This window comes from Crinia signifera, chromosome 19, assembly GCF_055691185.1.
Source record: "Crinia signifera chromosome 19, ASM5569118v1, whole genome shotgun sequence".
Taxonomy (NCBI): domain Eukaryota; kingdom Metazoa; phylum Chordata; class Amphibia; order Anura; family Myobatrachidae; genus Crinia; species Crinia signifera.
Window position 1 is genome coordinate 7,847,570 of NC_139226.1, and position 23,255 is coordinate 7,870,824.

Genomic DNA, 23,255 nt, shown 5'->3' on the forward strand with positions numbered 1-23,255 from the left:
TTTGATTCCAGACAGAATACAGTAGCAGTGACTGCAGCATGGCCACTGTCAGCCGCATCTGCAAGGCTGGGACCCATGTGCGCAGGTATGCCGTGGCAGCTGTGACTCTAGGGCCCTTTGGGGGCCCCCTCCCTACATGCACACTACGGTGGGCCTCGCACTCCGCACTTGGGGGTTCCTCGCCGGCCTGCGGAAGCAAGTGCGCAAATCTCCAGTCTCCTCCTGTGCGCAACATCTCAGGCACCGCGTTCAACTTGCCTCCAAGTCCTGAAGATGTTGGCCATCCGGCTGGCATTTGCACCATGATGAAGTTACCCTACCAGGAGTCTCCCGAGGGTCTGGATGCGGCCTTTATTGGGGTCCCGCTGGATACTGGCACCTCTAACCGACCAGGAGCAAGGCAAGGACCATGTAATGCTGCTGCAGCAGAACTGACAGTATGTTCTCTATAGGTCACCCCAAGGGGGGAAGAATATATAGGGGTACATGCTTCACATGCATCAGATCCACTAGTATTCCCTCCACAGGAATATGAGCAAATGTGAAAAAACGGAACCGGACTCCGGAACGTCAGACCTGACAGACTCCATTCATCAAACTCTGCATTTCGGAACTTGTACTGTCTGGTTTGGGGTGCACTGTCGGGTAGGGTAGGGGGGTTTGCCTGTGACAGGTTTCATCAGGGACATGGGGAAGGGGAGATTAATCCTCCCCGGCACGTACACACGCGATTTCACGTAGCACAAATGCCAGGCCCGATTCGGTGGTCCAGTCCGTCCCTGCAGGTGTCACGGGCACCTGGGCACTGCAAGCACTGAAATGTCAAAGATTGATGAACAGATACGGTCCGGAGTTCGGGGTACTGTCCTGTTTCGGTTTTTACCCATACCCTGTAAATTCGTTATTCTGTAGAAAATACCACCATAACACATAACAACAGCGCTTATATATAGCATCTGAAAATGCTGGGTCGACATGGGCAAGGTTTTTCACTGTTTTTCGACCTGAATGTCAGCACGGACACAGTTTGAAGTGCACCGCATCCCCTCGCATCGCTCACGATGGTAGGGCGCTGTGCCTCGCTACGCTTGGCACACTATTTTATTCTCCCACCACATCCTAGTGGATGGTAGGGCATGAAATACCGCCTTGTCGGCACATGTTGACCCAAACAACAGTGAAAAACAGTGAAAAACCTTGCCCATGTCGACCTAAAGCTTGTGTCGACCTAATAATCTGTCGACCTATACCCATGTCGACGTTGTTGCCTGTCAACCTAGTGGTGTCGACCCAATGCCTGTTGACCTAGTTGCTGTAGACATAATGACCGTATCCCATTCAGGATCATGTGGGCAATGCAGCTGTCAGGACTCGGTATGGGGGACCTCCATGTCACATGACTATAGGACGGGGGACTGTTACCCCAATATGCTGAGAACTTTCCCTTACTATCTGCCAGGTTTGGGCCTCGTCACATCAGGGCAGAGTCCGCTATGGTCACTGGATACAACGTGGCCAAACGGGCCGATCCCTTCAACTCGCTCATGGTGGCCGACATCGGCGATGTCAACGTGAATTTATACAACCTGCCGGACAGCTGCCAGAGGATCAGGAAGGCCTACCAGAGGATAATGGCGGCCGGGTGTATACCGCTGACACTGGGTAACAGCACAGCCATTGCGTCCTTCCCTTCCGGCACAGGGAGAGAGATAAAGTACCAACCAGCTTACACAGCCTGTAATGACAGAAGCTGATTACTTGGTACTTTACCTCTCCCCAAAGCTGGAAACCTCTCCCCCATCGTTTGGTCCCAATAGGATGTAGTTATCATTATTTATAGGTGATATACTGTATAATACATGCTGAGAATACCTAATATCAGGGCAAAACCAATTATTTGGGTCACAGTGGAGGCGGTTTCTGATTGGCCATTGGCCCGAGAGCTCCAATTGGCTCCCGGCCTTCTCCATATGTGAAATGTCGGTGGCGCCGTCTCTGTCTGCTTGCCACCCGGTCCGCCAGCTGCAAGTCAGCTGCCAGTGTGGAACCATACCAAGCAGGGGCAAAAACATAACCAATTTTTTTTTTTCTTATACAAGGGGCCGCCCCAAACACCATTAAGCCCCGTCCATAAGGTTCTGATTAACCCACTGGCCAGTCAGCTAAATAAAAGGGATAGCCATCGGTAGTGATATTTAAGTCCTGTTGGAGAAAGTGCGCTATATAAATGATACTTACTTACATCACATAGTATGCTACCATCGATGGTCATTTGCATTATAGCCATCGATGGCAATCGTGTCAAGACCATCCCTACTCGCAACTTTAGCTTCCGCAGATTGGGAAGGGGGCATGACCTTGTGTAAGAAAGGGCGTGGCGTCGGGGTGGTACGGACCTGTTTTTGCCATTTTAGTGGCATGCCCAGCTTCCCCTCAGGTGATTAAAGTTACCCCCAACTGGGTGGGACAGTGGGATAGTGTCTGAACAGCAGGACTGTCCCACTGGTATGAGGACACTCACACAGACAGTCGTCTCTAAGTAAATTCCAGGGAAGAGGGGGCAGCGAGGGTTTTTGCATAAGGGGTGTGGCGACACGATACTGCTACGGTACAGAAAATACACGCCTGGCCTGTACACATATGGGGTGGCAGGCTATGATGGGGCCCCTCAGACCCCCAGCTTGTGCGCTGTAGCTGCAGGGGATGCGAGCGGTTGCAGCTACCGAGCACATACGGAGTCTGAGTGTCTCCATAGCAGCCTCGCCCCCTGGTATAGATGGGGGCGAAGGAGACTTGGTCAAAAAGTGACTGTAGCGCCAACTATTTATAATACTTTCATCTTTGTGTGTTTTGTGTAGGTGGAGACCACACAATCACTTATCCCATCCTGCAAGCTGTAGCTGAGAAGTAAGTATCGCACTGTCGTTCTGTAATAACGGCTTGTCCACATTAATAATCAGGCCCAGGGCTGAATTAAGCCTTGGGGGTGCTCGGCGTATTTAAGACAGAGGGAACCGGTGGATGAGCGAGTGAGAGAGAGAGAGATACAGATCTCCCAACATGAGCCATTCCAGGAAGGACAGAGGCTCTCTACCTGGACTTCACTCTCATTTTATGATTGGCGTCACCTGCGTTGAACTATTTAATTGATAAGAAAGATTTCAACACCAGCGATTGCAATCATAACTTAACCCTTTGAGTGCACACGCTGCGGCGAGAGATGTGCAAAATATACGCTTAAAACACCAGGGCCGAAGTCGAGGAATATGAACCACTTCAGTTACTGCCGGCAAATGATCTGAAGTCGATTTATTGAGGGTTTGTTTAGTATTGCGTCAAAACGAATAGTCGACGCTGGTGTTTTTAGGGCATATTTTGCACCTCCCTCACAGTAACGTTGGCACGGAAAGGGTTAAGCTGGATGTCCAGGTATAGCGCATTGTGACCCTCCTGGAATAGGACATGTTGGGATTTATGGATTAAGCATCTATTAAATTTAAAAAAAACACTTTATTAATGCCCAGCCGGGTAGGAGGTAATCACCCGGGTCTCTTCCAGCTCTCCTCAGGTCATGCAGCACCACCGTTTTCTCCTGAAACCTGATACTCTGCTGTTTCTAGAACACAGGATCTCAAACTCGGTCCTCCGGACCCCACACAGTGCATGTGGACCTTTTAAAATGTGTCAATGAGTAATGAGTGCACCTGCCGGGTGATCTGGAAAACGTGAACTGTGTGGGGTCCTGAGGACTGAGTTTGAGAACCGCTGCTCTAGTATAACATCTGATGGCGTACATGCCCCCCCCCGGCTCTTGGAGAATGTTTGGAAAAATAAAATGTAATTTGCTAATATACAGATTACTGCGAGAAGTAATCGCCCTGCTGCTAGTGATTAAAGGGTCTGATCCCAGCGTCTCAGGAGGTTTACAGAAAACAAACAATGGTTAATCGCTGCGTCTGGAGGGAAAATAGATTTATTTAAAGGATAAAATATCATAGCACTTTGGTCTGTTGTTCCAAACAAAAGGGAAACTTTGATAAGAAGTATGGTAGTGGTACAAATATAACACAATATGACAAATAAAACCACATCTAATGATATATAACAACTAGGTGATTCATCGCGCCCTACGGGCGCTCTTCACACCGGCGTAAGGGGCTACGCCCCTTAATTTGTGAACATTTGTATTGTGAGAAATAGGGTTAGAATTGTATGAAAGATGCCCTGTATTGCAGCTTCTGGCAGTGGGTGAGGGTCCAGCGTGGCAGCACAGGAGTACCGGACGGTGGCCCTGAGTCAGTGTCTCCTCCTACTGGGTGGGAGTTAGGGTGCATGAGAGCAGGAGGCTGGGGTATGAGGCATGATAGGGGCATGTGGGCAACACAGCGTCAGCGATTACCCAGTGGTGGAAGTTACGGTTCAGGAGAGCAGGAAGCTGGGTAGTGATAGGGGTGTGTGGGCATACGGGGGACTAAAGAGGGTGGTGGACACTGTGCAGCTTCTGCCAGTGGGTGAGGGTCCAGCGTGGCAGCACAGAAATACAGGAGTCAGTGTCTCCTCCGACTGGGTGGGAGTTAGGGTGCATGAGAGCAGGAGGCTGGGCGGTAAAGCATGATAGGGGAATGTGGGCAACACAGGGTGAGCGGGTCTCCACTGGCGGAAGTTACGGGGCAGGAGAACAGGAGGCAGGGCAGTGTCCTCCCACATTGATGGCAAAAGTATTCAACATCGGCCATAAACCATCGATTATTTGAAAATCATTGATGGTCAATGGGCATCCCTAGAACTGGAGGAGGGTGGGGGACAGTATGCAGCTCCCGGCAGTGGGTGAGCGTCTCCTCCCACTGGGAGGGAGTGAGCGTGCATGAGAGCAGGAGGCTGTATAATAGTGGTATGTGGGCAAGACATTGATAAAAGTTGTGGCGCTGGTGCAGAGGGCAGTGGGGAAACCTGCAGTGCGGCAGCCAGGGCCGGATTTCCCACCTAGGGGTGGTACCTGCTTGTGGTGGTACAGGATCCCCCATTGTCACGTGGGTACGTGAAATGCGGGAGCGGGGGCCGCTGGGGGGTGGAATTGCCGGAAGGGGGTCTGGGGGGTCTGCAAATTGCGGGAGGGGGGGTGGTGTGTGGGGATCCGCGGTTAGCGGGAGGGGGTCCGCAAATCGTGGGCAGGGGCGCGGGGGGGCTTGAATCGTGGGAAGGGGGGTCCGCAAATTGCGGGAGGGGGGTTGTCGGGGTTAGTGAATTGCGGGAGGGGGGGTTGCGGAGGTCCGTGAATTGCGGGAGGGGCGCGTGGGGTGCCGTGAGTCAAGGGGGGTGGTGCGGGGGTCCGTGAATCACGGGAGGGGTCATGAATCGCAGGAGGGGGGGGTCGTGGGGGGGCTGCGAATCGCAGGAGGGGGGGTGTGGGGGGTTGCCGTGAATTGCATGAGGGGGGCGTGAATCAAGGGAGGGTGGGCGCAGGGGGGTGATGCGGGGGTCCGTGAATCGCGGGAGGGGAGGATGCAGGGGTCCTGCGAATCACGGGAGGGGGCTCGCGGGAGGGGTCGCTGGGGTCCCGCGATTTGCGGGAGGGTCGCGGGGGTCCCGCGTTTCGCGGGAGGGGGTGGTCGCGGAGGTCCAGCGAATCGCGGGAGGGGGTGGTCGGGTCTGGGACGGATATTAGACAGCACTTACATCGACAGCCATTACATCGACACCATTAGTTCGACAGCTCAATAGGTCGACATGGTTTTAGGTCGACATACCATTAGGTCGACATGTCATTATGTCGACATGTCATTATGTCGACAGCTCATTAGGTCGACATGTTTTTAGGTCGACACTGCCATTAGGTCGACAGAGTCTATGTCGACAGTCAAAAGGTCGACATGGGTTTTTTCACTGTTTTTTTGGCCGAAATGTCGACACAGTCGACATGGACACAGTTTGAAGTGTATCCCAGCAGCCGCTCGCTATGCTTCGGGCACGGTGCCTCGCTGCGCTCGGCACACTATTTTATTCTCCCACCACGCCCTAGTGGATAGTAGGGCATGAAATACCACCTGTCGGCACATGTCGGCTCAATAAACAGTGAAAAAACCCATGTCGACCTTTTGACTGTCGACATAGACACTGTCGACCTAATGGCAGTGTCGACCTAAAGAGCTGTCGACCTAATGAGCTGTCGACATAATGACATGTCGACCTAATGGTATGTCGACCTAAAACCATGTCGACCTATTGAGCTGTCGAACTAATGGTGTCGATGTAAGTGCTGTCTAACAATAGTCCGGATACCGGGGTGGTCGCGGGGGTCCCGCGAATCGCGGGAGGGGGGGTCGCGGGGGTCCCGCAAATCGCGGGAGGGGGGTCGCGGGGGTCCCGCGATTCGCGGGAGGCCCCGCGATTCGCGGGAGGCCCCGCGATTCGCGGGAGGGGGGGGTCCCGCAAATCGCGGGAGGGGGGGGTCGCGGGGGGTCCCGCGAATCGCGGGAGGGGGGTCCTGGCAGAGGGTAGGGATGTGCTGGAGTAATGGTGGATGGTGGGCGTGTACTGTAGCCCTGGCTGGGCGGGGGGAGGTGATGTCAAGGGGGTGGAACGTCATACACATGAAAGTGAAACTGTTCTACACAGGAACGTTCTCCACAGGGGTTGAATGACAGATCTGGCTAAATATATAAGAGATAATATGTCGCTTTGTTTGGAACAACAGACCAAAGTGACCAAAACCTGACCATCTCTCATCCTAACCTGTTTATACTCACTTCTTTCCCTTCTGTGTCACCCCTGTCTGTCTAATCCTCCCCTTTAGAATGTAAGCTCTCACGAGCAGGGCCCTCTCTCCTTATGTGCCTTTCTTAGAATATATAAACTTCTGCCACCCTGCTGATTGCTTCAGTGTCCTGTCCCCTGATGCAACTATCCATATTTACCATGTACTTGTCCTAAACTGTCTTGTACTATAATTCGGTATGGGTTTTTGATTATAACTATGCTCTGTAAAGCGCTGCGTAATTTGTGTGCGCTAAATAAGAAACTTAATAAATAAATAAAGTGCTATTCTATTTGAAATAAATAAAAAGATATTTGCACTCCAGACGCAGCCATTAGACATTTTTTTTGTTTTCTTCTTGACAGGGTGTAATGTAGCAGACAGGGTCACATGGTTAATATGCGCAGGGTGTAATGTAGCAGACAGGGTCACATGGTTAGAATGCGCAGGATGTAATGTAGCAGACAGGGTCACATGGTTAATATGCGCAGGATGTAATGTAGCAGACAGGTTCACATGGTTAATATGCGCAGGATGTAATGTAGCAGACAGGGTCACATGGTTAATATGCGCAGGATGTAATGTAGCAGACAGGGTCACATGGTTAGAATGCGCAGGATGTAATGTAGCAGACAGGGTCACATGGTTAATATGCGCAGGATGTAATGTAGCAGACTGGGTCACATGATTAATATGCGCAGGATGCAATGTAGCAGACAGGGTCACATGGTTAATATGCGCAGGATGTAATGTAGCAGACAGGGTCACATGGTTAGAATGCGCAGGATGTAATGTAGCAGACAGGGTCACATGGTTAGAATGCGCAGGATGTAATGTAGCAGACTGGGTCACATGATTAATATGCGCAGGATGCAATGTAGCAGACAGGGTCACATGGTTAATATGCGCAGGATGTAATGTAGCAGACAGGGTCACATGGTTAGAATGCGCAGGATGTAATGTAGCAGACAGGGTCACATGGTTAGAATGCGCAGGATGTAAGGTAGCAGACAGGGTCACATGGTTAGAATGTGCAGGATGTAATGAAGCAGACGGTCACATGCTTAATATGCGCAGGATGTAATGTAGCAGACAGGGTCACATGGTTAATATGCGCAGGGTGTAATGTAGCAGACAGGGTCACATGGTTAATATGCGCAGGATGTAATGTAGCAGACGGTCACATGGTTAATATGCGCAGGATGTAATGTAGCAGACAGGGTCACATGGTAAGAATGTGCAGAATGTAATGTAGCAGACAGGGTCACATGATTAATATGCGCAGGATGTAATGTAGCAGACAGGGTCACATGGTTAGAATGCGCAGAGTGTAATGTAGCAGACAGGGTCACATGGTTAGAATGCGCAGGATGTAATGTAGCAGACAGGGTCACATGATTAATATGCGCAGGATGTAATGTAGCAGACAGGGTCACATGATTAATATGCGCAGGATGTAATGTAGCGGACAGGGTCACATGGTTAATATGCGCAGAATGTAATGTAGCGGACAGGGTCACATGATTAGAATGTGCAGTGTGTAATGTAGCAGACAGGGTCACATGATTAGAATGAGCAGGGTGTAATGTAACAGACAGGGTCACATGATTAGAATGAGCAGGGTGTAATGTAACAGACAGGGTCACATCATGGTTAGAATGTTTAGGGTGTAATGTAGTGGACAGGGTCACATGATTAGAATGTGTAGGGTGTAATGTAGCAGACAGGGTCACATGATTAGAATGTGCAGGGTGTAATGTAACAGGCAGGGTCACATCATGGTTAGAATGTGCAGGGTTTAGCGTAGCGGACAGGGTACCGTGGCTAGAATGCGCAGGATATAATGTAGTGGACATTGTCACATGATTAGAATATGCAGGGTGTAATGTAACAGACAGGGTCACATGGTTAGAATGAGCAGAGTGTAATTTAGCAGACAGGGTCACATGGTTAATATGCACAGTACGTAATGTAGTGGACAGGGTGACATGATTAGAATGAGCAGGATGTGATGTAGCAGACAGGGTCACATGATTAGAATGTGCAGGATGTGATGTAGCAGACAGGGTCACATGATTAGAATGAGCAGGATGTGATGTAGCAGACAGGGTCACATGATTAGAATGTGCAGGATGTAATGTAACAGACAGGGTCACATGGTTAGAATATGCAGGATGTAATGTAACAGACAGGGTCACATGGTTAGAATGTGGCAGAATGTGACAGATGATAGCACAGGACACATTAATGTGCCGGTTCCAGACACGGACCTGTCGGCTTGATACACGTGGATGCCCACACTGACACTGGGGAGTCTGCTCTGGGAGAGAAGATCTATCATGGAACACCGTTCAGACGCTGTGTGGAGGACGGATTGCTGGACTGTAAGCGGGTTGTACAGATTGGGATCCGAGGTTCTGCCTACAGCGCAGACCCTTACAAGTTCTGCAGAGATCAGGTACAATAAAAACTCTTACTTTTGATGACTACTGAATCTATCGTCCTCAGAGAAGTAAATGTTGCTTGCTGTAAGTTTCCATATTTCTGTAAAATACAGTGGCACAGGCATAAACAGAGGTTTTTTGCAATTAGAAATGCTTGAATAATTAGAAGCTAATTTCACCTGGATTGTTTAAGGGCGTTGGTACAAGTGTCTGGAACCGATCGTCCCGTATACTATGATTCCCCAACTTGGTCTTAAATGGCCAAAATTCCTGCCCTGTTACCTACATGGGGGGAGCACAGGCGTAATGCGGCCTGTAGGGGATAATAAAGACATTATGCTGTTGGGGCCCGTAATGCTGGCCGCCAAGGTGACCTCCTGAGGTTGCCACCAAGGACGATGCCCACTACGTATTTTATCAGGGCTGCCATTAAGTTTCAGCATCTTCCTCGTACAGTCAGTGCATGTAACGATGGAACAGCATTTTCGTCATTAAGAACCTTCAAAAGCTGAGACCAAGGTGCCCTACGCACTGCGGGGTCCAGCACCTGACCTCACCGGCCTCTTCTGTCTCGTAGGGGTTCCGTCTTGTCCTTGCGGGGGACTGCTGGTACAAGTCCCTGGTCCCGCTCATGGCCGAAGTGAGGATTCAAATGGGAACACAACCGGTTTACGTCAGCTTTGATATCGATGGGATTGACCCAGCGTTTGCCCCTGGCACAGGAACCCCAGAGATTGGTGGTCTCACAACGCACCAGGTAAGATATAATAAGTGCATTTACGCCATGTCCACTTATGGGTACTAATCCCCAGTATAACAATGAAACGGCCCCCGAGGCCTTAATAAAGCCGGTCTGCCTGGCGCACAGAAAAGCGCATTCAGTTCCCATTATGCAAAGCGCACTGTGCAAATCTTTTAAGCAGCAATTAGATTGCGGGTCCAGATTTAAATGCTCAGTGTCTTACCCCTTTACCTATATTAGACCATCACCTCTGTTCCTGTTGCATGTTCCTCCTTGTTGGTGTGATTACCGCGGATCTGCCGTCTCTATCTACCACTACTGTACATATGAATGGTCTACACTCCATACAATGTATCCAGTCTATGAGCCACTCACTGACCTCCCTGTGCTTCCTGCCATCAGGCTCTGGAGATAATCCGCGGCTGCAGGGGGCTGAGCATCGTGGGCTGTGACCTAGTGGAAGTGGCGCCTGTTTACGATCAGTCTGGTGAGTGGCAGCATCAAGTGAAGGATTCTGGGTAATGGAGCAAATCTGCACTGCTTGGGGAATATTAGTAATCTAACAAACGCATTTCGCAGAGTAAATTCCTGGGATCCGGATGCACCATGTCGACAATGATAAAAGGTCAACACTGATAGGTTGACAATCAAAAGGCCAAAATGAGCTTTTCATGATTTATTGGGACTTTTTCATCCACGAGGACTTTGGTTGGGTGCAGTGAAGTGTGCCAGGCACAGCAGTAGTGGCGCAAGGCACCTGGCCAGCAGCATGGTGGGTAAAGCAAGGGTAGGTGCTACTGTTATTGGGGATCTGCGTGCTCGGGTGAGGACATGATACAAAAAACCATGACAAAGTAATGTTGACCATTTGTCACTGTTGACCTAGACATAGTCTCTGAGCGGTACCATTACTGCTGAGATTTGGACTGTATTAAGAAGCACAAGCTGGGACGGTGGCTCCAGAAAGATGGCGTCCACCAGAGAATCTGTACTTTTTGCATTTCAGGAAACGAGAGCAGTAAGGCCGACTGGTGGTGAGGTTGGGTGGGATCAGCATCTTGCCACTGATGGCTCTTGGTAATCCTGGCCACTCAGAGGTCTTCCACTGCCTGGTATGGACTACTGGGTCAATGGAAGCAGCTCTGTGACACTGTGGTGTTGTAGTTGTTGCAGACGGGTCTTATTACAGCCCAAGCATACGCTGGTGTCAGGAGTAAGGCATGCTGGGATTCTACTTTCTTAGGCACCAGTTCTTGCGATGGACATCACATCACGATGGTTAGCAACCATCTATGTTTTCCACCCGATGGCGGTGGTTTTACAATCTATAGCACATCTTGATGTTTGCTGCCATTGAACATCGGATGGTCCCATCCCCAGGCAGCCACCCTGCAGAGGTTTACCTTGGCACATATGAACTTGATTTCCTATCAAATTCTTTTGAAGCGATGTTCAATTACCCTTATATCGAAAGACTCAATGGAGGATGCCCACCCATGATTTAATGGTGGGCTTCTGATGTCCACCCCTAATCGGAACACACAACTTATAAAACATACTTGGTCCTGTTAATAAATGACTATTTCCCTGTGTTCCAGGTAACACAGCACTGACCGCTGCTAACCTGCTGTTTGAGATGCTGTGCGTACTTCCCAAAGTGAAGTTCTACTGACCGGGACATGACGGAGGCTGAGCAGCAGGGGGCGCCCCATCAGCACTTGTACAGTAACAGACTCTCTGTACTCTGGCCAGGGCACCACAAGGAGATAACCTGCCGGAACATGGATTGTACCAACCAATTATCACACATTAACAATAATCAGACCGTTCTGTAAATAACTTAGGGTGGAATGTAGACAAGTAGTGGCCCATAGAAATAGTAGATTACTATTCCCTAATAAACAATTACACACCCGCCAGTCTGTGTGGTTTCATGAGATCAGGTGTAACTGGTTCTTATGTTAACCATTAGCAATGAGAATCTCAAATTCGGATGCCAGGGTGCCTGCATTGGCACAGCCACAGGCTCTGAGCTTGCAGGGAACACGTGAGACCGCTCTTACCGCTTTATAGAAGCAACACAGGTAGACTGTGGGGATTGCCAGCAATGGTACCCTAACACTGAGCGCTTCACACCTAGGATCTGCCCTTCTAGGGGGAGCTGAAGAATCTGTACCCCAGGGAAAAGCAGTGTCCAACCGTTGCAGCGGGGGAATACTTCAGTCCGTTCCGCCTGTCCAGCAAGCACCAACATATAAAACCTTGCCAAGAGACATATTTGTAGGAGGGCGCACATTTATAACGCGCAGGGGAACCCCCTAGCACTAGCCTTGCATGTACAACCTTATTCACTCCAACCCGTCGTGCCCAGTGCTCCCAGTCCAGAGCCAAAACAAGACACAGACAAGGAGACCTTGCGGTCATGATTGTACGCCCGCCGTCTTACACCCAACATAGAACCATGTATACGTCACACAGTAAAATAGTTTATTTCAGATTCCAATGCAGTAAAATTATCTTTAAAACAGAAAAAAAAAAATATACAAAAAAAATGACCATATAAATTAAATATAAAAAAAAAATACTAATTAAAATAAGTTATTTTCTTTATTTCTACAAAAAAAAAAAGTGCAAACTGACCTGCCAGATATAATCTAACAGTATTTCTGGGGGTTCTCTAAATGAGGAAGGATGTTTGCTTGGGGGGGGGGACTTGTTTTACCCTTTCAGCGGTAAGAAAATATCGTGCAACCATTCCGCCCCCTCTCCGTAACATCGCCCTGCAAGCGGCCATCGTACGGCCCATGCGTGGAAAATGGAGCGGACAGAACGTTTATGTATGATCACTAGACACAGCAGGGGCAGGATGAGACGGGCGGACGCTGGCTGCAACGTCCAGCAAACCTGCAGCTCAGGAGGAGTTTATTAAATAACAATATAAAAATCACCTAGTAGCAGCTTGTTAGCAGCCAGACGAGGAGCTGTGACCATGGAGAAATATCGTACATTACACTAGGGTCCGGCAGTGGGAGGGTAGCTGCCTGTAGTTATATGGCCGGCGTGTTTGATTGCTAAAGACTCTCTCTCAAGAAAAAAAAAACATAACAGAGAACAATAGCACATACATTTTCAAGCACTTGATCCAATCAAAGCAACTGATAAGAGGGGAGTTGCATTCACATCTTCAAGCATTAGATAGGTGGGCACCAATCCCCATCCACAGCACAATGAAGGAAATATTGGCATTCAATGAATAAATATGCTAATTTTAAGTCTGAAATGAAAACCGGACAAGAAGAAATGACTGCAATACCCCAGGCTGGAACATGGCGCTGTGTGTACCGTTAACAGATCCTGAACACAAACCAGCTCCCCCCCATCCCCCACCCAACAAAAATAAAGTCTACATTCAACTCTTGCCGTTATAATTCTGGTAAATCTGTAATAGAACAATAATTTATAGATCTCGGTGCAGCTGTGAGTAAAACCACTAAATACACAAGTGACAAATCCTTCCTTAATGCAAACACGGTGTAGTAGTTGCAGCTCAGTCCCAGCAGGGGGTGCTGCACACTTACCTTCGATTAGTCACTATCTATGGGGACATCTAGACACGTTCTAAGACAGACGCGAGAATGGTCTGAGGTTTGCAATGGCGTAATGATTGCAGAGTTTTTCCTAAATCGTTAAAACCTAGAAATATTAAAATCTGTATGAATGAGCGGCTTCCCGCAGACTTGTGTAGACTTTCGCGGGGCAAAGATTTAGGCAAATAAATCACAAGAGGATGACCCTGCAGTTTTGTTATTGCTAGTCTATAAATGACCCAAAAGAGCCTCTATGGAGTAACGTGATGGGGTGCAGCAATTATCGGCCTGGTGTAGTGATGATGATGGTAATGAGCTCTTAAATCAAGAGTCCTGGTAGCGGGAGGTAAAAGAGTAGAGGAGGAGATTTCAAGGAGCCGCAGGAGGGTGCAGAACCTGTGTACTCCAGCAGGTGGAGTCATGAGGCAGCTTAAAGCTCTGATGCAGTTGAAGACAACTTAAGAGAAAACGCAGGCAGTATCCGGCATAAGTCAATGGCGTTTACGAGAGAGTGCTCACCTTCACACAACAAGGCGAGCCCCCCTCCACAGTCTGTATTTGCCACCCAGAAGGTTTTCGGGAACGCCATGACAGCGTGTGGGCCCCCCCCCTCCGGCAGGACAAACCCCCTAACGTTCACAGTTTAAGTGGGACTAAACGTCCTCTTGAGTTTCAGTCCAGTGAAGGCCAGGAAGGGATGTAGAACCTCTGTAAAGACCCTTCTAAAAGGCGTTCCATCCACAGGGATAGTTTATTTAATTTCTTTTTAATGTGGCCCGCTCCGGAGCCCAGCGACACCTTCCGTAGCGTGTCGCCGCTGGCAGGGCCCAGTTTGATTTCATCCGACAGCTTCTCGTCCTCCAGCGTGGACTGCGCTTTGAAGAGGCAGAAGTATTTCTTGTGTCCGTTCAGCGCCAGCACGTAGCCGGTGTAATCCCGCTCCAAGAAGTGTTCATCGTACTGGTAGGCGATGGTGGCGGCGTCCTGGGCGAACTCCAGGAGATATTCCAGCCACTCCCGATGCTTGTCTAGGTTCAGGAAAGAGAAGTGTAGGGAGCTGCTCCTGTAACACAAGACAACTGGGTCAGGCTTAGTATTTATAAAGCACCAATCGCATCACGCAGCGCCGTACACGGTTTCTAAAATCATCCCACATGTTGTGGGGTGTGGGAGATCATAAAAACTCCACACAGATGGACCCTTTTTTAGGTCAAACCCATGAACCCTAGCATTGAGAGGTAGCGATACTGACAACCGTTAATGTTGGCAAACATTAATTCTAGTTCTAGGTGACAAATAAACTCAGGGACAATGTCACAGAAAGCAGACCTACATCCAACAGGGTACATGCCGAAACTGATGACGAAGCACAACGACTCATGGCTTGTCTAAGGTCAGCCTCCAGTCACATGGTCAGGTCAGCATGACAATGACACGGAATAATGCTACGCTATCCTATGCATGAAGCTTGTTACTTGGGCTATTAAATAATAGTGGCATTGCCATATTTCTGGTTGCACCCACTTCCTTGCTGTAACAAGCAATATCCAGTCTCCTATATCTACATACAGATAGAAGAAGCCATCGGCGAGTCCTGTGTCCCGCACTCACCCTGTAAACGTGTACACTTCCTGGGCAAACCTCTGCAGCAGGCTGGCCTTGGTGGAGCTGGAGAGGATGAGGACTACATTCAGGTGGCCAGGACGCAGCCTGACCAGGTTACTCATATAGTTCACATCCGTTAATTCCGTCACCTCCACAAAGCCTTTCTTGGGGACCCTGCCAGGAAGGGAGAAATCGCATTAATGTACATACAGATTATGGGCAGATCCTTCTCCAACCAGTACCGACTACCTTACATGCTCATTCCCCATGCGCTACTCCCTCCAAGGTGTCCACTCGCCGCGTGCTACTCCCTCCAAGGTGTCCACTCGCCGCGCGCTACTCCCTCCAAGGTGTCCACTCGCCGCGCGCTACTCCCTCCAAGGTGTCCACTCGCCGCGCGCTACTCCCTCCAAGGTGTCCACTCGCCATGCGCTACTCCCTCCAAGGTGTCCACTCGCCGCGCGCTACTCACTCCAAGGTGTCCACTCGCCGCGCGCTACTCCCTCCAAGGTGTCCACTCGCCGCGCGCTACTCCCTCCAAGGTGTCCACTCGCCGCGCGCTACTCCCTCCAAGGTGTCCACTCGCCGCGCGCTACTCCCTCCAAGGTGTCCACTCGCCGCGCGCTACTCCCTCCAAGGTGTCCACTCGCCGCGCGCTACTCCCTCCAAGGTGTCCACTCGCCGCGCGCTACTCCCTCCAAGGTGTCCACTCGCCGCGCGCTACTCCCTCCAAGGTGTCCACTCGCCGCGCGCTACTCCCTCCAAGGTGTCCACTCGCCGCGCGCTACTCCCTCCAAGGTGTCCACTCGCCGCGCGCTACTCCCTCCAAGGTGTCCACTCGCCGCGCGCTACTCCCTCCAAGGTGTCCACTCGCCGCGCGCTACTCCCTCCAAGGTGTCCACTCGCCGCGCGCTACTCCCTCCAAGGTGTCCACTCGCCATGCGCTACTCCCTCCAAGGTGTCCACTCGCCATGCGCTACTCCCTCCAAGGTGTCCACTCGCCATGCGCTACTCCCTCCAAGGTGTCCACTCGCCATGCGCTACTCCCTCCAAGGTGTCCACTCGCCATGCGCTACTCCCTCCAAGGTGTCCACTCGCCATGCGCTACTCTCTCCAAGGTGTCCACTCGCCGTGCGCTACTCCCTCCAAGGTGTCCACTCGCCATGCGCTACTCCCTCCAAGGTGTCCACTCGCCATGCGCTTCTCCCTCCAAGGTGTCCACTGCCCATGCGCTACTCCCTCCAAGGTGTGCGACCACCTAAGCTGTCTATTGCCCAACCCATAATTCCTCCGGGATGTGTGACTCCCTTACATGCTATTTCCCCACCTGCTCCTCTCGCTCAGGTGTGCACCCACCTTACCTGTCCATTCCTACCCACACTACACCTCCCAATGTGTGTAACCACCTGTCCATTCCCCTCCAGCTCCTCCCCCCCCCGCTCACCTGGTACTCTCCTTGGTGTAGTTGGCCTCGGAGTTCTTCTCCTTGTCACTATGATCTTCTTTTTCTGATGCCGCAGAATCTCTCTCATCGCTGGAGTCGCTGCACGGAGACCAGGTACACAATCATCAGCAACGTCTATATACCCCACGTAATTTACCCCACCAACTGTATTCCACATATCATCGTGTCCGTGACCGCCATTTACCTGAACGCCTGCACTATGACTGTCCCGAAGAGGATGAAGAGAGCGGAGAAGATCAGAGAGAGCAGAGGCATCATCTCCCTCCTGTAAAGACAGAGACACGTCATATACCAGACTCCCCGCCGGAGCCACCAGCAGCGCCCCCCCCCCCCCCCCCCCCCCAGTGTGACACCTACCAGTTATTATGGAGAACACTCTCCCACACATCAGACCAGTAGTCAATCGCAGTGTACACCCAGCGCAGGAAGAACACCTGAAAACAAGGAGTGCAGCTTGTCAGGAACATTTACAAGGGAGCACATTACAATAGACGTCTGAATAATCCTGATCAGCATTTCCCAGGCCTACGTACCGGTGCCAGCTCATCATTCAGATCCAACAGTTTGGTTTCAGAAGACAGGAGACTCGGGTCTTTCCTCAGTCCATCCAGGAAGTCCAGCAGCGCAAACTTGTTTTCCTCGCTGCCGCTCCAGATAGTGGCCAGGGTCTTGTACACTGTTCTGCCGGCGGAGTTACGCCGTTCCAGAATCGCCACCTGCCAGGAGGAAGGACAGACGTCACGGTTACACCCAGCGTCTGGCAGGCACATGGCTTTGCCTATACAGACACGAGACGCGCAGTTTGTGTAAAGCCCAAATTCTAGATCATTTCTGATTGAACCAAATGAATAAATGTTCCATAATATTAGTCTATCGCGTGACCTTTCCCTTTGAGCGATCCATGAGAACTCACCAGCAATACATTTAATGAGTACATTAGCCTTTTATGCTGATCATTGCAAATGCTTATCGTTTGTGGGGTAAAGGGAATAGGGGGACAGAGCAGTGCACAGGGCTGAGTTTCTGATCTGATTTCCACAATTAGGTTTCCTATATAAAGAGAGAATAAATAGCCTCTGTAATAGTTAGGAGTGTGGAGGTGCCCCCTGAGAGTCAAAAAAGTATTTGGAGAAAAAAGGAAGGAAAGAGTCGGATAAGCAGTACACTCGTGGCAGTTCCAGGTCCCACCCTCGGGCTGACGTACAGGTGCCCCCGGTCTCCTCCCCACTCCTTTTCCTTTTTCCACAGCAGGCACTGACTCGCTACTTACATCTAAGCTGTAGTGTGTATTGTATTGTTGTGCTCTTTGTTATCTGTACTCCGTTTTGTTATTTACTGTAATGTTAAGTTCTGTCTCCCTGTACTGCGCTATTGTGTGCCCTCTGTACAGCGCTGGAAAACACTTGCGGCACCTTATAAATAAGACGTAATAATAGTAATAATGTCAAAACTCCAGCCCAAAACACAAATACATACGGAAGAGTGTTCCAGCTGTATATCCTCCCCCAGAAGGGCGGCAGAAAACTCGCCCTGGCGCTCCTTGAAGACGTGGACGAATCTAACCGTGTCCTTGGTGTTGGCCGAGGCGAATGCCAGGAAGGACTCATAGGTTTTCCGGAACGGTTCACCTTCCCCGGTCAGCAAAACAACACAGTACCTGTAAAGTACAGTCCATAATGTCATCAGCAGGCGGCACAGTGCAGAGGTAACAAACAGACAGTATATTCCGCATACAATACAGCATGTCTGCTGAGAATCCTGTGCATTTGTGAGACCGGATTCAATAGTGGAAACACCAATATACTGCTGTATAGGATTTAGAAAACTGTAACATAACATCAGAATATCTCCCCTTACAGTGTATAGTTATAGTGTTTATAGTAATTGCCTTTCAGCCATTGTTCTGGTAGGTGTAAAAAGAGAAAGCGTGATTGGTAAAAGGTCAGGTGACCAATAGTGCTCTTCTGCACCCTCTGCTGGCTGACCAAGCTAACTGCATACCTGACAACACATAACAGAAGGGAGCTGGGCACCAGGCACCTCTAGAAAGCCAAACACAGGTCCCACAGGGCAGAGATGATGCCACCCCCACAGACTCGCACCCTTGGCAGTGGCTGCAGCAGCCTCGGTGACCAAGGTCTGACAGGTGAGGCTTCTGTAGATACATGCACCAGTCCATCACTCTGCTAGGGGGGATGTTATTCTATAGATCATCTGTGGTATAATGTATTGAGGGAAGCGACAACATTTACCATGCACAGCGCAAGTACAAACATGAGTGGAAATATATTTATCTACCAACGTCACAACTGGTCAGGCATTTACATGCGTCCGGCCCGTCGCGCTGTCAATCACCGCCGCCTAGCACTGATAGGTCTGTGAATGTCGTCGTTCATATACAAGTTACCGGTACACACAGGACCAGCAATATATTGTCCGTTCATATTGACCAGTGTGTACCCAGCATGACACAAATTACTAGCGAGACAGAACCGGGAAGCAGGATGGATGGTTGTACAAGGCGTCTCTGACTGGTCATAAGCTCTGCTGCGCCAAATTAAAGGTCAGACCCTGAGAGATCTGGGCTATCAGTATACAGGTCTGTGCCCTTCTGGTTTACATTATACCTTGCAACTACAATGGGCACATTTGTACCAGAATATTCTATAAAAGAATAAAGGGTTTATATATATAATTGTACACATAAGGCAGTATCAATAATGGCACAGATGACCACCCCTACAGTCAGGCTCAGCAATGTTGTAGTCAGCACAAGCAGGAGACGCAGGTCATCCTTTGCTTTGTCACCTAAAACGTCTCACTCCGGTTCCTACACATTGTCTCATACAGCTACGTGGCTAAATCCATTATCTTGCTCTAGAACGCGGCAGCCACTACCCATGTTAATGATAACTGCGTGACCTGTATAGAGGTACCCACTTGCGCTGACGGTGAGACTTCCTCACTGGGCACAACTCCTGGAACAGTTTCTGATTGGTCAGCCGGGCTGCCAGGAGGAACTTGTTGGTGGAAATGAAGTCATCGATGACCTGTTTCTTCATCCCTCGCGCCTGGAGAGAGAGAGAGAAAACATTCACTCTACCCGCAATCAGATTCCGTTCACGGCCCAGCAGCCCTGGAGAGCAGATTATAACAAGGTATAAGAGGAGGAGCACCCAGCACCTACCTGCACCACGTCCGCTGGCTTGTTAACATGCTCTTTGAAGACCAGCATGGTGGGGGCATACATGTTAATATTGTACTGACTGCTCATCTGCTCCGTTTCCCTCCGACCAAGGTCCACGTAGCCGAATGACAAGTAATCTTTATAGGCGAATGCTGTCAACTGCGGGGGAACAAGAACACGAGGTGAATCCATATTTGGTGCGGTGTTGTACCAATAACCTATGATGGGTCTCGTAGGACATTTTATGTCATGAGGTCCAGAGCACCTTGTCTAATAGGACTGAGCTCTTACCTTGTAGATTAATGGTACAGGCGGCATCTGATCGAAGAGGAGCACGTGCGGCTTATTTTCTTGCTGCCAGTTGGAAAGGAACCGGATGTAGTTTTTATCGTTTATCTGCAACAGGAGACGGTGGTTACAGGAATATTTCATGGGAACGCAAACCACTTTCCTTGGTCCGGAACACTGGGCCGGTCGGTCTCACCTGGTCCACCAGATTTCCCGGAAGAAGACTTTCCACAAAGTGCCGGAGGTTCTCCCGTAACACGGCGTTGTGAAAGAAGGAGATCTTCCCGTTAATGACTCCTAGAATGGACGGGGTGCTGTGTGCGCCAAGATGGTGAGCGAGTCGCCTCTCGTACCCAGCATGCACCACTCCAATGCCGACACCTGGAAGGGCAGAGGTCACTTCAGATACATTTTTTCTGAATGTGTTTCAATGTTTAAAAAAAAAAAAAAAAAAACTGTGCACAAAGAGAAGTCCGTTATCGGTAATGGTCAAACCACCCCCGTTTAACGTGACCTCATGGAGGTCAATTTACTAAAGCTTCTAAAAATGAGACACTGTATCCGTTGCTATGGGCAACATCACACTCATTTGAGTAGCTGTAGTAAATTTTCCCCACAGTCGTAGTTTACAGAATATTGCTTTCTGATCATCTAGAAACTATTATCAGAGGTCAGAAACTTTAAATACACAAATTCTCCTTCCCCTAAATGTGAATAAGCTGATATGCAGAATGTTGGTACTCAAGTTCTGCTGCCTTGTAGAATGAAAATATGTAATTCCCTTCAGAGGAACCAAAGGAGGGATCTACGAGAGCCTAGGACAGGGGTGGCCAAACCTGTCCTCAAGATCTACCAACGGTGAATGTTTTCCAGGCAACCTGTGGATCTATAGTAGGAATGAATGCAGCAGGTTTGAAAATGTGACAGTTAGTAATGACTACAGCTGTGCACCAGCTAGGTAACCTGGAAAACGTGGACCGTTGGTATAACTCGAGGACCGGTTTGGCCACCCCTGGCCGAGGAGATTTATTGGTCCAACCAGACCCTGTGTTTATAACAATGCACCAAACCACAGATCTGCTGCTTAACCAACATTTTGGACATTGTCATTTAGAGCTGGACATAAATTTTTTAATTCTACCCTAGTCTACATGCCTAATCTCACAGTGTCCCAGTCTGGTCTGCATATCAGTGCTAAAAAAACAGGCCACACTGTGCTAGAATCATGTAAAGCAGAGAGCGACTCCCCAGGCAAGGCAGAGGAACTGCAGGGATGTGGAAAGATGCAGGGTGCTATAGTGAACACTACACAATGGCCCTTATTCTAGTTGACTCGGACGGATGCGTATTTTCGGGCGGCCACCGAGTGTTCTTAGCCCGGCCTACAGTACGGATCGCTCACACCGTCCGAATGCAGTAAGACGCTGAGCGAACGGACTGCGAGTGGATGTTTGATGTGAACACCTCCTCCATCTGTGGGAACCTCCCCCATCCCCCGATGGACCGAGCGGTCAGACAGCTCCTAGTGCTCCAGACCACTCGGACATGTCTCCGTATGAAAGCAGGGATCTGGGCGGGCAGCTGGCATCCGGCGATGTCATATGTCCGCCCCCCACACGTGCGTCACGGCCGCATTACCATACGTACGCCCAGCGTTGTCATGGAAATGCCCATGAAACGCGGGGCGTACTCATATGGTAATGAGCCCAAACATCCCTTCACGCCCCTCTCCACCCCCTGCTCGGATGGTTCCATACAATCCTTTTCTGTACGGAATTCACGCCGTACTCGGATGTGCGCGGCGTTCGCACATGCGCAGAAACGCCTACGCGCAAACACAATACATCGGCTGTCTGACCAAACATGCAGCCGTCCGACTCAACCAGAATAAGGGCCAATCCTAAATCACAGCAAGGTCCAATCAGCCACCTACCCAGCCCCTCCAGCTCCTGTACCACCTCCTTCCACACCGGCTCAATGTGGATGCAGCTGAAGCACCAGTCGGAGGTGATCTTGATCAGGTAGGGCTTGCGGAAGCTGTCCGGGACCACCTCGTTGATGTAATGGGAGAACTGCAGCAGGTACTTCTCGTCCGTGGAGTCCCTGCGCTCCGAGTTGAAAGGGAAGTGGAAGAACGACTCGTCAAAGTAGAAGCTGTCGTGGAAGTGGTGATGCTGTTGCTGTGAGTAACCCTGGTTCTCACCAACGTCTCCGTACCGGTCATAGTTGGTCCTCTTCTCCTCGTTGGAGAGAATCTAAAGGGAAAATAAAATAAAAATAAATTAAGGGTAATATCAAAAATGATATTGGTTGTGCGCGATAGGTAATCTGAGCGATTTAATCCACCCGCACAATTTGCTGGGTATCTAACACCACGTGATGTAACAAGGGCTAGTGACCGCAGCAACTGCTGTAACTCTCTATCTGGTGCACCAAACAGCACTGAGAAACCCTAGGGCACATTCTGCCGCTTGCCACCACTCCAGGGCTGGACTAGGCCACAGCTTCCCAAACTCAGGGGCAGATTTATTAAGCCTGGCGAACTGATAAAGCGTCCAGTGGTAAAGTACCGGCCAATCAGCTCCCAACTGACCATTTATTTTTTAACTAGGTGATTCATCGCGCCCTACGGGCGCTCTTCACACCGTCGTAAGGGGCTGCGCCCCCTTAATTTGTGAACATTTGTATAAAAGAAAGATGGTTAGAATTGTATGAAAGATGCCCTGTATTGCAACTTGAGTTATAGGTGAAATGTGTTAAATAGAGAGCATATGATGTGGAAGGGGGGTGTATTGTTTTGTTTAATTAAATGCGGTTACAGAGTAAGATGTACATTGATAGTGTGGATGGTACAGTGACATTTGTGGGTGTGGGGGGGGGGCTGTGTGTGCATGTTGTTTAGGTGTGTGTGTGCAATAGTATAGTAGGGTGTTTTTGAGTCAGCGGCTCCCCACTGGCGGAGGTCACGACACAGGAAAACCGGAGGCTGGGTAGTGATAGGGGTGTGTGGACATAAGGGGGACTAAAGAGGAGGGTGGGAGATACTGTGCAGCTTCTGCCAGTGGGTGAGGGTCCAGTGGGGCAGTACAGGATGGTGGCCCTGAGTCAGTGTCTCCTCCTACTGGGTGGGAGTTAGGGTACATGAGAGCAGGAGGCTGGGCTATGAGGCATGATAGGGGCATG

At 50.0% G+C, this 23,255-nt stretch overlaps 2 protein-coding genes across 2 annotated transcripts in view; one reads left to right on the plus strand and one right to left on the minus strand.

The window, feature by feature from the left end:
- On the plus strand, positions 1 to 13,321 carry LOC146042043 (agmatinase, mitochondrial-like). Its single transcript, XM_083161949.1, has 7 exons — positions 1 to 400; positions 1,460 to 1,662; positions 2,859 to 2,907; positions 9,017 to 9,212; positions 9,776 to 9,955; positions 10,343 to 10,427; positions 11,539 to 13,321. The coding sequence occupies exons 1-7, from the start codon at positions 39 to 41 to the stop codon at positions 11,610 to 11,612; spliced, it is 1,149 nt and encodes a 382-aa protein (XP_083018075.1). The 5' UTR covers positions 1 to 38; the 3' UTR covers positions 11,613 to 13,321.
- Positions 12,651 to 23,255, minus strand: part of DNAJC16 (DnaJ heat shock protein family (Hsp40) member C16) — a 23,746-nt gene continuing 13,141 nt past the window's right edge. The window contains exons 4-15 of the mRNA XM_083161948.1: positions 22,006 to 22,327; positions 20,269 to 20,453; positions 20,076 to 20,180; positions 19,785 to 19,943; positions 19,538 to 19,668; positions 18,074 to 18,254; positions 17,131 to 17,313; positions 16,955 to 17,031; positions 16,782 to 16,862; positions 16,577 to 16,675; positions 15,139 to 15,306; positions 12,651 to 14,590 (exon numbers count right to left, since the gene is read on the minus strand). Of these exons, the coding sequence (XP_083018074.1) occupies positions 14,200 to 14,590; positions 15,139 to 15,306; positions 16,577 to 16,675; positions 16,782 to 16,862; positions 16,955 to 17,031; positions 17,131 to 17,313; positions 18,074 to 18,254; positions 19,538 to 19,668; positions 19,785 to 19,943; positions 20,076 to 20,180; positions 20,269 to 20,453; positions 22,006 to 22,327 (2,082 nt within the window). The 3' untranslated portion in view covers positions 12,651 to 14,199. The remainder of the gene's footprint in view (positions 14,591 to 15,138; positions 15,307 to 16,576; positions 16,676 to 16,781; positions 16,863 to 16,954; positions 17,032 to 17,130; positions 17,314 to 18,073; positions 18,255 to 19,537; positions 19,669 to 19,784; positions 19,944 to 20,075; positions 20,181 to 20,268; positions 20,454 to 22,005; positions 22,328 to 23,255) is intronic.

What these genes read in the sequence shown, in the direction of transcription:
- LOC146042043 (XM_083161949.1), top strand. Translation starts at nt 39, where the DNA reads ATGGCCACTGTCAGCCGCATCTGCAAGGCTGGGACCCATGTGCGCAGG. An exon ending in GTGTATACCGCTGACACTGG is followed by an intron (nt 1,663 to 2,858) that starts GTAACAGCACAG and finishes TGTTTTGTGTAG; the next exon opens with GTGGAGACCACACAATCACT. An exon ending in CTGCAAGCTGTAGCTGAGAA is followed by an intron (nt 2,908 to 9,016) that starts GTAAGTATCGCA and finishes TGCCGGTTCCAG; the next exon opens with ACACGGACCTGTCGGCTTGA.